At 41.7% G+C, this 14,035-nt stretch overlaps 1 protein-coding gene across 6 annotated transcripts in view; it reads left to right on the top strand.

The window, feature by feature from the left end:
- RABGEF1 (RAB guanine nucleotide exchange factor 1) overlaps positions 1–7,711 on the top strand; it is a 54,269-nt gene extending 46,558 nt beyond the window's left edge. For all 6 annotated transcript variants that reach the window (XM_077777878.1, XM_077777880.1, XM_077777879.1 and 3 more), the window contains 2 exons: positions 2,959–3,215; positions 6,826–7,711. In XM_077777878.1, coding sequence (XP_077634004.1) covers positions 2,959–3,215; positions 6,826–7,224 — 656 coding nt within the window. In that variant the 3' untranslated portion in view covers positions 7,225–7,711. The remainder of the gene's footprint in view (positions 1–2,958; positions 3,216–6,825) is intronic.
- Positions 7,712–14,035: the final 6,324 nt, after the last annotated feature.

Raw genomic sequence — 14,035 nt, 5'->3', positions numbered from 1 at the left:
GGTGCCCGTGGCCACAAAATTTTAAAAGCCTTCTTACTCTTTCTCATCTTAACTCCCATATCTTGCCAATCCAAGTACAGATATGTTCTGCCTCTGTGAGGGCCAAAGGTTCTAATGATCACTTTGTTCTAATCCGAAATCATTGGCCTAAGTACAGGAGCCTCAGAGAGGACAGTCTGTAACAGTGGTCTTAAATATGGAGACATCAGTTAAATTTCTGAACCCCTCCCAGGTGCTGCCAGTTGGCACTGTCAGTTTTGTTGATAAATATACTGAAGGAGGCATTTTTCCATTTCAGTTGACATCTGTCATCTAGTAGGTGGAGGCCAGGGATGCTATTAAACGTCATGCAGGGCAGGACAGTCCCCTACAAAAAAAATAAATAAATAAAATTATTCAGTCCAAAATATCATTAGTTCCAAGGTTGAGAAATCATGACCTAGAGCTACAGCCTACTTTGTATTCAAAACTTCTTTACTGATAAGTCCAGACTTCTGCTAAGATGGCTTACCCCCACTCAGCCCACCTTTCCTACTGATTACAACTAAAAGCCCTGGATGGCAGACTCAGAGCAGTTGTGTGAGGACTCTGAAAAGTAAGTAAGAGCAGGCAGCTTAGGGCAGGAAATCATCACTTCAGAAATTAACACAGTGGGGAGTTTCCTGTTCTGTTGTTGCCCCCAGATCTCCTCGTTTAGGCTGTAGAGCAGTGCAGGTCATGGAACTCGCTACACATGGCGGGGGGTCCAAAAGAGGTCCCCCAAAAACTTCTTTCAGGCTAAAGGATACTAGGAAGAGGAAGGGCTGCTGCAGGACAGAGTGTGGGAGAAATCTACTTCCCCTTCCCCCGTTCCTCTTTTTTGTTTCCCTCCTTCCTTTCTCTTTTTATACTCTTGGCCCCTCCCTCTTGGCAGTGGCAGCTACACGTGCACCCATATCAAAAATAATTCATTTTTTATTTGCTGTATTTGTTTATTTATTTATTTTAAGTTTCAGTTAAGTAATCTCTACACCCCACTTGGGGCTCAAACTTAGGACTCCAAGACCAGGAGTCACATGCTCCTCCAGCTGAGCCAGCCAGAGGCCCCATTTTTTTATTCACTTTAAAACTTAAAGAATAGGGACCCCTGGGTGGCTCAGTCAGTTAAGCGTCTGACTTCAGCTCAGATCATGATCTCCTAGTTGACCAGTTCGAGCCCCATGTTGGGCTCTGTGCTGACAGCTCGGAGCCTGGAGCCTGCTTTGGATTCTGTGTCTCCCTCTCTCTCTGCCCCTCCCCTGCTTGCATGTATGCTCACGCTCTCTCTCAGAAATAAGTAAAATTTTTTAAAAAAACCTTCTTTTAAACAAAACTTAAAGAATAAACAATGAGAGAGTGGCTAAAGGCTTAAAATAAAGAATAAATGCCAACAATAAAGGTAGAAAGCTAAACAGGATAAATGAAAGTAGTAAAAAATGGTTTAAAAAGTCTTAAAAATTTTTTTTTCTCAATGTTTATTATTGAGAGAGAGACAGAGTGTGAGCCGGTGGGGGGGAGGCATGACACAGAATCTGAAGCAGGCTCCAGGCTCTGAGCTGTCAGCACAGAACCCAATGCAGGGCTCGAACCCATGAATCCTGGAGCCAAAGTCAGATGCTTAACCAACTGAGCCATCCAGGCACACACACCCCTGCCCCAGATCTTTTTTATGTAGGTTCTGCTCAAATAGAAAAAGAAAATAGTTTGAGACACAGTAACAATAATTATAGCCCATAATTTAAAAAGTAAAGGAACTAAACCACAAAATAAGCAAAAGCACACAGGAGACATGTATGCCCAGGGACTAGAAGCATTAGGAAGTTAAAATACGGCCTCTGCGCTGTCGGGTGCTCCTGTCCCACACGTTAGTCTTCCGTGGCTGGTGGTCCGCGAGGGTTCCCGCAGTAGCCCACCTCCAGGATGAAAGCTGGGAGCAGAAAGAACTGTGACGGGCACCATCATCCCACCAAAATCAAAACTTTTATTCCTGTTGGCCAGAAATTGCTTTCAAATTAACCTGCCTCCGCTCTTCTTTCACGTTGCTCCGGATTGCAGGCAGAAAAGCGCATCCAGAGGCGCCCTCCCTCCTTCCTCTTGTGGTGTTCTAGGGGTGCTGACAGCTCCACCTCCCCACCGGCTGGTCCCTGTGACACAGGGTGTGCATTTGCAGGAGCCTACCACTTAGTGGTCATTTGGGGCAGTGAAGCGATTTTTCTCTGAGGGAAATGAATAAGATTAAATGTATACCCTTGCTTTATCCCCTGTGCTAACTAGTAGGTTCTAAATGTCATAAAAGTGCTGTAGGTGTTTGTAGCTGGTGGAGATTTATATGCCATGGGTGCCCGCTGCTGTGGACCTACATGTGATAGATTTCAGCAGCTGTATTTTTATATCCAATACAATGACGCTTTGAATAATACCCACCTTTCTAAAAAGCAGTAGGCTTCATCAGTTGACTTTTACAGTGTATTAGAGGAACAGAAGCAGGAAGAAGGCTCTTCTTAATTCTCCAAGGAGCTCATAAGCAGCTTACCATTGTGATGAAATGCATGGATTTGAGAATCAGATAGACTTGAATCTGCCCTCTGTCATTTGCTGTCTTTATAATTTTGGGCAAATTATCAAACTTCTCTGAACCTCAGCTCCCTTCCTAATAGTAGTATCCATTGCACCATCTGAGGATGGAAAAGAAATAGACTTGTGGAGCACAGAAATAATGCATATAATGCTTGGTCTGTGGTTCTGTGCCTGGTCACACGTCCTGTAAGGATGAGCCAGTGTTTACAGTTTTTGTGGTCAAAGTTTTTTATAGAAGTTACCTGGTGGAGAAAGGGTAAGCGAGGATACCTCTGTAACTTGATAGATTAAAAAATGATTATTCTAAAGCTTCTTTTATGTAATCATTTTCTCATCGGAAGCAGGGTCTTTTCTGCTTTACAGATATCATTGAAATGGATTCTAAGCGTGTCCCTCGAGATAAATTGGCCTGCATCACCAAGTGTAGCAAGCACATCTTCAATGCCATTAAGATCACCAAGAACGAGCCAGCGTCAGCTGATGACTTTTTACCCACTCTCATCTACATTGTTTTGAAGGGCAACCCCCCACGCCTTCAGTCCAATATCCAGTATATCACCCGCTTCTGCAACCCAAGCCGATTGATGACTGGGGAGGACGGCTACTATTTCACCAATCTGGTAAGGATTTGATTTTCTGCAGTTACAGAAAAGAACCCTGAAAGTATTTATTTTAGGGATGTGACACATCACTCATAGGCTGTGACAGTTTAATGCCTATGAGATGAGAAATCAGCAAAGCTAAAGATGCATGCTTGGTGTCACATAGCACATGTGACCGGGCCATGCAAACACCCCACCTCTCAGTACTTGACCAGAGACTGTGATCATCTTACAGAAAACATGGGGAGGCGTGTCAGGTGCTGTTGGCCATTACTTCCCCGGGTGCTGGGTCAAAGGGCCATTCACTTAGTTGGGTTGTTTCAACCATGAATGGACTTTGATTTCTTTGTGAAAAGACTTAAGAATTTTTGTTTGTTTGTTTTATTTCTATAAGTGCTCTCTTAGAACTGAATACTGAGATTTCAAGCTGGGGTCAGTTTAGAAGATGTGAAATGATTTTCAACTGTTGTTATTAGTGCTTCTTGATTCTAGGCAAGACGGTATTAAAAGATGTATATCTAAGTAAGGCTGAATACTTCCTTTTACTGACCACTAACCTTTGGTTTGTCTGCTTAAGACTAGATTGACTAATGGATTTGAGCCGCAGAATACCTTCCTTATGTGCCTTCTTTCCTGTGTTGGGAGTTGTACAGGGTAATAGGGAGAGGAAGCCAGGTTACAGGAGGGAGCATTTCTCGTAAATTGTCGAAAAAGATGATACTTGAATCTCCCAAAGTTCCAGAAATTTGTTGTGATTTATTTTGAAATCCTAAGTATGTATTCACTTTTGTGCCTGATTCTGTATTTTGCTTTCCTTTAAGCGGGTTCCCAAAAGTGTATAAATTTCCAGTCCTTCAAAGCCTGGACCTGCCCTTCTTACCCATCCCCCTCAGCCATTGCGTGCAGCTGCTAATTAGTGTTGTTGCAGTTTCTGGGAACATGCTTTGCAGGGGCTTGAGAATGCCCTTTTTCGTTTTCCATGCTCTTACTGAAATTCCAGTTAGTTAAAAAAAAACACTGTAATATTAGTTTTAGGTGTAGAATCCAGTGATTGATCACTTACATACAGCACCCAGTGCTCATCCAAATGCCCTCCTTAATACCCATCACCTGTTCAGCCCATCCCGGAAATGCCCTTTTTCAGAATGATGCTTCTTCCATTATTTGCAGTACTTGTCATCCTTTCAGATACATGGCTGTTTAAACTATACCCCCCAAAAGTTTAAGTAGCCAAAGTACATGTTTCTTAAACTAAGTGAAAACATGCACTTGACTGCTAGAGCCTTTTGGATTTAGCTCTTCATCTAGAGAACATGAGAGAGTGCGGACAATCCCTGAGCTTCTGCAGACGGAGGCGTGGCTGGTAGTAGGGAAATGAAGGTTGGGACCGGGAGGTGTTTGAGGGTCACCCTGGTGGTCGCCAGTGGAGGCTGTTGGCTCACCTTTTCCCTGCAGCTTCCCGGCGCCTTGACCTACAGCCCTATTTGCACCTTATTTCTCCATCCTCTTGCTGATTCAGAGTCCGGCTTCTAATCCCACTGCTCCAGTGAAACTGCTCTGGCAAAAGTCAAATCCCATGAAAACTCTCAGCCTTCATCTTACTTCTTTAACATTCTTGATAACTCCTTTGTTCTAGAACTTCCTGTCTTTTGGATTTCAGGGTTCTACTCCTTACTTGTCTCTGTGGGCTTTGTGTCTTCTACTTCTTCTCAAGTTGGGTTATTCTCTGGGGTGCTGTCCTCTATGTATCTCTCTCCCTTGGCTGTCTGCTCTGGTCGCAGCTCTGCTGTCACCTGCACAGTGAGGATGCACCGGTGTGTGTCACCTGTTTGCCCTCATGCTGAGCTCCACTTCTGACTATTTATTGTGCCTCAAATTTAATTTATTCAAAAACTGAACCTACTTCCTCATCAGATGGTTTTCTCCTTTCTAATGCGCACTGTTTCTACTTGGAGCAGTAGCATCCATCCATGCCAGAAACGTTAGAATCCCTCTTAGACTCCTTCTCTCTCCAGGGACTGTGGCACGTCCACGGACACCATGAGCACCTGAGTGGCAGGGTCAGGTGGTCCTGTTCTCATCAGATGAGTCTGTTATAATAGATTTGCTAAGTATTCCTTAAAAAGATGATTCTCTTTTTTATGTGTAATAATGTCGGGTCCTGGGAATCCGTTTCTCAGAAGAAATTCTGTGAGCAGCCTATTTCCCTCTTTATATTGTATCTCTTTCTTGTAAAATCCTTTTTTTAAAAAAATGTGAAACGTAATTTTCCTTGTAAAAAAAAATCAATATAAGAAAGTATAGCCAACAGATGTCTGTTTCACTGAGCATTTGCCCAGGGATTTCTGTACTAATAATTGCTCTCGTTTGTTCATTGCTTACTGCTGACCTGTGAGCTAAGCACATTACATGTGCCAGATTGCTTCATTCTCACAATAAATCTGGGTGGTATTTCCCGTTTTACAATGCAGGATCCCCAGAGAGAGTAGGTAACTCCCCAGGCTCACAGACTCTTGGCTAACACATGATGGAGGTGACAACTCGGGTTGCTTGATTTTAAAGCCTATTCTTTCAACCACTTGATGTTAAAGGACCAGAGGTCCTTAGAGGACCGGAGGGCCGTGTGCCACTCCAGCACCTGCTGATGGGCCAAGTAGCTGGCCATGCCCTGAGTGAGCATTGTGGGGCTGGAAGACTTCAAAGGGGAGTGGCTCTATGGGACGTGTCCCCCAGACACTTGGCCCAGCGCTCCCAGCCCCAACCGTGGTTGCTCTGCCCTGCAGCATGGCCAGCAAGCAGGGCGCCTCCAAGGTCGAGGAATCATTCAGTTTTTGTCCACAGGAAGCTCTGTAGTAGCCAGTGTGGAACAAACACTGATGGCTCCGCCTCCAATACTTCACTCTGTATAAGACTCCTGGACCTTTGAACAACCCAAGGAGAGGACTAAATTTCTGACAGACTCAGTGAGAATTGGCAATGTGACTTTCTTTTTCCTAAGGAAGAAATGTATTGTTTCAGGTGGGAGTGTAAAGGAAACATGATTGGGGTGCCTGGGTGGCTCCATTGGTGAAGCGTCCAACCCTTACATTATGCTCAGGTCGTGATCTCATGGTTGTGATGTGAAGCCCTGCATTGGGCTCTGTCCTGGGCATGGAGCCTGCTTAAGATTCTCTCTCTCTCCCTGCCTCTCACCTGCTCAGCTGTGCTCACTTTCTCTCTCTCTAAAAATAAATGAATGAATGAAACAGATTTGCTATGAGTTGGTAATTTTGTTTGGTTTGGTTTATTTATTTTTAAAAGAGCACTGGGGGGAAGGGGCAGAAAGAGAGGGGCAGAGGATCTGAAGCAGGCTCTGCCCTGACAGCAGGGAGCCCAATGTGGGGCTTACACTCATGAACTATGAGAACATGACCCAACCTGAAGTCGAGGCTCAAGCGACTGAGTCACCCAAGTGCTCCTCAGTTGGTAATTTTTGAAGCTGAAGTTCATGGTGGGTCATTAGATGGGTTTTTTCCTACTCTTAATTCTGTTTTAAATTCACCATAATAAAAGGATTTAAAAATATATGTTTGAATATTCGGACCTTTCCTCTTCTGGCTATAGTAAGTAACATTCTGTTTTTTTCTAGTGCTGTGCTGTGGCTTTCATTGAGAAGTTAGATGCCCAGTCGTTGAATTTAAGTCAGGAAGATTTTGATCGATACATGTCCGGCCAGACTTCTCCCAGGAAGCAAGAATCTGAGAATTGGTCTCCTGATGCTTGCTTAGGGGTTAAGCAAATGTATAAGAACTTGGATCTTCTGTCTCAGTTGAATGAACGGCAAGAAAGGATCATGAGTGAAGCCAAGAAACTTGAAAAAGACCTAATAGAATGGACAGATGGAATTGCAAAAGAGGTTCAAGACATTGTTGAGAAGTATCCGCTTGAAATTAAGCCCCCAAATCAATCTCTAGCAGCTATTGACTCTGAAAATGTTGAAAATGATAAGCTTCCTCCACCATTGCAACCTCAAGTTTATGCAGGATGATAAATATTTACATGGGTAGTATTTATTTGAGCCTAAATTGTAGGTAGCTTTTACTACAGTCTATGATTGGGATCTAGACTATAACTGAATTGCTTATAAATGTCCGAGCATTTTTAAAGGTACAGTTTGTAGGGATTGTTTTGTTTGTTTCGTTTTGTTTTTTCCTGGCAGGGGAAGCTCAGTAAGTAATAAAATACTATTTATTTGAGTTACTGAAATAGATTCATTTAAGGCTTATGTGAAAGTTTTGTCTAAATCTATTTTTTCTCCACGATTTTCCTACGTGCTTCCTCTGTGGCATTCACTGTGGTTTGGATTTGGGTAAATAATTGCCTCTGAAGGATAAAGCAAATGAATGCTACAAAATGTATGGTACCACTCTTCTACAGTTTGAAATAATTTTATAATTGTAAAGATAGAAGATATATTGATAAGTAAATATGTAAAATTGTAAATATGTATAAAAAAAGGAATGGTGTCTGCTGTGCATGGCGTTTCATGCGTTAGTTTTTTTAGTTTAAAATGAAGTATACTGAATGTTTGCCTTCAACACCATTTTATTTAGTTTGCCCCACTTAAATGACTCTAGAAATGTTAGACATACTCCCCTTAAAATATTGACTCCATCATTAACAATATGTTAGCCCTAACTTTGAGATTGTGTGTAATCAGTCAGAGACTGTGACACCATTGAAGTTCAGAATAATTTTTAGGTCACATAAAGTCACTGTTCAGAATAGTCATTTGAAGACTTTAAACCATGCTTCTTGCACCATTTTCCTCCACTCATTCAGGAGGTAAGTTCTTTGTAAAGGAGCTGGTCGTGGGTCTAGATCAGAAGACAGAGGAGTGAACAGGCCTCCGCCGGCAAGAGCCAACGGGGAACCCCTCAGAGCTGTAGCATCCTTCTTTCTGCCTCTGTCTGTAGCAGACTTTTGACTTTATGGGCAACCCAGACGCATGTCATATAAACCTCTTTCAGGGTTTCTCAACCTCAGTGCTGCTGACATTTGGGGCCTGAGGACTTTTTGTTAGGAGGGCTTCCCTGTGCATTACAGGGTGTTTAGCAGTATTCGCGGCCTCGATACCCACCAGACACTAGTGGCAACCCCCACAGTTGTGAAAAATTGCCTCCAGACGTTGCCAAATGTTTCCTGGGTGGGGCGGGGGCAAACTCGACCCCTAGTTATGAACCACTGATCTGTTGTGTAAACCAGGAAGCTATCCTCCTGGTGGTTAATACGACGTAACCAAAGACTATTGTATTAAATGCACATTGCGGTTAACTGATAGTGAGGCTTTACAGCCACTGGCAGCGTGGAACCCTTTTAATCCTAATGGAACCTTCATAACCTAAATAAGCTGTGTATGATCTTCCTCCCAATCAGTGATTTCTACAGATGATCAGCGTACCTGTGAAATCGTGCATAATTCCTGGGCATCATTCTGAAATGATGTCACGTCACACAAGCAGTATCTCAGTATCTTCCTAATAGTGTACCATGCAGATTTGTAGCGCATTAATTTTGGAACAAAACAAGAGTGAGTCTAAAACGTCATATGCTTTACTTAAATTTACCCGTAAAAGCCATCAGGTTGACACACCTGTTGTCATAAAGCACGGAAGGCATGAAGCAGTCACCTGGACCAGCCGATCACCAAGCTCACGTGCAGTGCAACGAGTCACTATCAGATGCCGGTGAGAATCCGCACTTAGAAACCCGAGCCCAAGTGATTTTTGTAGAAAGCTTTTCCCTTTTTCCTTTGTTCTTTTCTATGTACTTTCTAGGTGCTAATCCAGGTATACACACTCTGAATTCTCCTGGGAACATACAGTTCTTTTAGTCTTGTACATTATGTTTGTTAAATAAAATGTGCATATCAGCCTCCCACAAAAACTGTCTTCTTTTGATTTCTTGCATATCTTCAAAGGAAGTTGTTGATTACTTTGTATATATCTCATATTAGTTGAATTCTGTAGATATGAAATCTTGCCTTAAGTAGAGGCTTATATTTCTCTTAAATCAGCATCAATCCAATGGCCACATTTTCTGTTTTCTCAACAAGAGAGTATTGCTATTTGATGGGACTATAAATGTGATTGGAATAAACCTTTGGAACAGAAGTCCATGTTAATAGGGTCTCATGATCCATCCCTCTTCCAGCTAGATTGACTTTTTAGTTCTTTATCTTAGGAAAAGATACATTACTACCATCCTCATGTTGCGAAGATTTCCTTTTTAAGCTACAACCATCATTATCGTACTTGAAAATGGAACATTAGAGGCATTCCAGTTAAAGTCAAGAACAAGAGAAAGATGTTTGCTGTCACTACCATTATATTAGCACTTTTCGGAAAGTTTTACCCCAGGTACTCAGTCTTCAAACAGAAATGAAGGGGGCTTAATCTAATCTATGTAGAAATGTTCTAGCCTCGTAGTTAAGGCTTGGGGTTGGTTTTGAATTTTGTCTACCACTTAGATATTAGTTCTTTGGCCTTGGGCAAGTCTCTCCTGTTTCACATAGCCAGTCTGTGGATTGGGGTAACAGTCACACCAGCTTCAAGGGCTCGTGGGGATTAGATGGCATACAACAGTACCTAGCAGTGCTAAGTGCTCAAGGGATAGCTACTTATAGGTGATTTTTTTTTTCTACAAAGAAAGCCCAAGATAACTGATATGGAAACATTACATTTCACTAAAATGGTGAGATATGAAATGCTAAGTGCCATCAAAAGTAACAGTACAAAATGATTTTTCTGGATCTCCTAACTGGCCAGTTAGCAAATATAATGAGAAAATTGTGTTCACTATAGAAACCTATAAATCAGGCAGCAAGAGCTTTTAGGATTTAGATGGAAAAAAATACAAAATTGAGAAACAAAAGAAGAGACATACTCTGGGCCTGTGCTCAGAAGTTCCCTGCACTGGGGCTTTAATATTCTGTCTCTGCCATCTTGGATATTCTTGATTATGTTATCTTTGGATTTGTGTTTTTGAGGGAAGTCTGAAGGGACAATGGAGTATTATGCCCAGTGGGGCTTAGAGCCTTGGTCCATGCATAGTCCTGCCTCCCACCACCTTCCTGGTCTTATCGCTCTCTGTGACCCCTCTAGCTGGTGCCTGGACACTCAGGAATGGTCACAGCTGGGTGTGCATGCATGGGGCGTCGGACCAGGACATGATGGTGCATCTGATGGCTTGCTGGCTGAGAGCCACATCTTGGCCAGTTGGGAAAGGGGAACAAGCGTCACTCACCCTTTATGCAGCATGTTCCGTGGAGAGAAGGCTGAATCCACAGTTAGGTAAGTTAAAAAATGAGGGAAAAATATCTTTTTGGTCTGAAAGCAAAAAAGTACTTTAAGACTGATGGGCATATCTCAATGGACATTGGAGTCAGATGGAAGGGGTTCCCGTTGGCCAATTTGTGGTCAACTCTGAATAAAAATTATGAAGAGTAATTGTGAAAAACATTGAATAAATATTTCACTAAAAAAAAAAAAAAAACCCACATGCCTGGATGGCCCAGTCTGTTCAGCGTCCAACTCGTGGTCTTGGCTTAGGTCATGATCTTGTGGTTTCTGAGTTCAAGTCCTATGTCAGGCTACATGCTGATGGTGTGGAGCTTGCTTGGGATTCTCTCTCTCCTCTCTCTGCCCCTTTCCCCAGCTTGCACACTCTTTCTTTCTTTCTTTCTCAAAATAAATAAATAAACCCCACATATTAGAGGTTACCATTATACCAACCGATTTTGAGGAAGAACTATAGTCGACACTCAGCTGATGGAAAGCCTTCACAGTAAAATGATAGCTAGTAGGGAGAAAAATACAGTTTTAAAAGTGTCACTCATATGTGGAATTTAAGACAAAACAGATGAACATATGGGAAGGGGGAGAGAGAAGAAAGGGAAACAAACCATAAGAGACTCAACAATAAAGAACAAACTGAGGGTTGATGGATGGAAGCAGGTGGGAGATGAGTAAATGGGTGATGGGCATTGGGTGTTGTATGTAAGTAAGAAATCACTGAATTCTTATGAAACCAATATTGCACTGTAGATTAACTAATGAAATTTTAAATTTAAAAAAATAATTATTTTAGCCCAGGACCAAATGGCTTCACTGGTGAGTCCTACCATTTAAAGAACTAACATCAATCTTTCTGAAGCTCTTCTAAAATTGAAGAAGAGAGAACACTTCTTAAGAGACCAGCAGTGCCCTGATACCAGAGCAAAATAAGAACACCATGAGAAAAGAAAACTGTAGACCAATTTCCCTGGTGAACATAGATGCAAAAATTCTCAACAAAATATTAGCAAACAACACATGAAAAGGATTATACACCATGACCACGTGGGATTGATTCCTGGAATCCAAAAATGGTTTAGCTACAAAAACCAATCAATGCAATGCATTAACAGAATAAAGGGATCAAACACCATGTGATCATCTCAACTGAAGCAGAAAAAGCACTTAAATACACTTCTTAAAAAAAAATAACTAGGAATAGAAGAAAACAAGAACATAATAAAAGGCATATATGAAACCACACAGCTAACATCATAATGGTGAAAGACTGAATCCTCTTCTCCAGGACCAGGCAAGACAAGGCTGGCCACCTTCACCACTTCTATTCAGGATGACATATTATCTAATAAGAAATTTTAAGACACCATCATAAAAATGTATCTGTAGGCAAAAATGAACATGCTTAAAACAAATGAAGATGAACGTCCCAGCAAAACAAAGATATAAGGAAGAACCAAATAGAAAACTTGGAACTGAAAACTACAATACTGAAATTTTTTAAAAAGGCAGGGGCGCTTAGGTGGCTCAGTTGGTTGAGCATCTGACTCCTAATTTTGGCTCAGGTCATGATCCCTTGGTTGTGGGATTAAGCCCCATGTTGGGCTCCACACTGAGCATGGAGCTTGCTTGAGATTCTTTCTCTCCCTCTACCGCTCTCCCTGCCTTGCTTCTGTTTCTTTCTCAAAAACCTTTTAAGAAACTGATAAATTGGGGCGCCTGGGTGGCTTAGTCGGTTCAGCGTCTGACTTCAGCTCAGGTCATGATCTCACGGGTTCGTGGGTTCAAGCCCCGCGTCGTACTGACAGCTAGCTCAGAGCCTGGAGCCTGTTTCGAATTCTATATCTCCCTCTCTCTCTGACCCTCCCCTGCTTGCGCTGTCTCCTCTCTCTCTCAGAAATAAATAAAACATTAAAAACATTTAAAAAAAAGAAGCTGATGAATTGGACAGAGTCAAAATTTAAAACTTTTGTTCTATGAAAGACCCTGTTAACAGAATGAAAGGACAAGCTAGAGACAAAAAAACAATTGCAAATTACATGTACAACCAACAACTGATATCCATGATATATAAAGAATAATCTGAATTCAACAGTTAAAAAGTGTTTAATGTTTATTTATTTTTGAGAGAGAGAAAGAGACAAAGCATGAGTGAGGGAGGGGCACAAAGAGGTAGACAGCATCCAAAGCAGGCTCCAGGCTCTGAGCTGTCAGCACAGAGCCCAACCTGGGGCTCAAATCCACAAACCACGAGATCACAACCTGAGTGAAGTCAGACTAGTGAGCCACCCAGACACCCGTGAACTCAACAGTTAAAAACGAATTCAGTTAGTAGACAAAAGACTTGAACAGAAACTTAACCATAGAAGATCTATGCAAGGCCATTCAGTGGGAGAAAGGACAATCTTTTCAATAAATGGTGTTAGGAAAACTAGATACCCTTGTACAAAAGAATGAAGTTGGACCTTACATCATAAGCAACTAGTTCAACAGATCAAAGACTTAAACCTAAGAGCTAAAGCTATAAAACTTAGAAGAAAAGGGAGGGGGAAATCCCCATGTCATTGGGTTTGGCAATGGTTTCTTGGATGTGACACCAAAAGTACAGACAATAAAAGAAACAATGGATCAATTGGACTTTATCAACATTTTAGCCTTTTGTGCTTCAAAGAACAGTAACAAGAGAATGGAAAGACAGAAAGGGAGGGGGAAATTTTAAGGTGTACATATTTAATGTGCAACATGATGAGTTTAAGTATACATTTGTGAAACCATCACCAACATCCAAGCCATAGACTTATCCATCGCCTCTCAAAGTTTCCTTCTGGTTATTATTATTAATTTGCATGGTGGGGGGTGACGGTGTTAAGAACACTTAAGATCTACCCTCTTAGAAAAATTTAAATATATAACATAGTATTGTTAGCTATAGGCATTGTGTTGTATAGTAGACCTCCAGAACTTATTTATCTTGTATAATTGAAATTTTCTATTCTTGGAACATCGTTGCCTCATTCCTTCTTCCCCCAAGCTCCTAGAAATCATTATTTTACAAGAGAATATCTTTGCAAATCATATACCTGATAAGCGTTAGATATCTAGAATATATAAAGTACTCCTACAACTCAACAACAATTAAAAAAAAAAAACCCAAGCAGGTGCACCTGTGTGGCTCAGTCAGTTAAGCATCCAACTTTGGCTCAGGTCATGATCTCACAGTTCATGGGTTCAAGCCCCACATCAGGTTCTGTGCTGACAGTTCGGAGACTGGAGCCTGCTTCGGATTCTGTGTCTCCCTCTCTGCCCCTCCCCTGCTCATACTATGTCTCTCTCTCTCTCAAAAATAAACATAAAAAAAAAAGGAACGCAATTCAGAAATGGGCTTAAATAGACATCTCCAAAGAAAATACACAACTGCTCATGAGCACATGAAAAGATACTCAAAATCAGTAGTCATTAGAAAAAAAGCAGATCAAAATCACAGTAAGGTACCAATGCACAGCAGTC

The sequence above is a fragment of the Crocuta crocuta genome, unplaced genomic scaffold (assembly GCF_008692635.1).
Source record: "Crocuta crocuta isolate KB4526 unplaced genomic scaffold, BGI_CrCroc_1.0 scaffold217, whole genome shotgun sequence".
NCBI lineage: Eukaryota > Metazoa > Chordata > Mammalia > Carnivora > Hyaenidae > Crocuta > Crocuta crocuta.
Note: the sequence above shows the minus strand (reverse complement) of the source record. Positions and strands in the feature narration are given on the sequence as shown.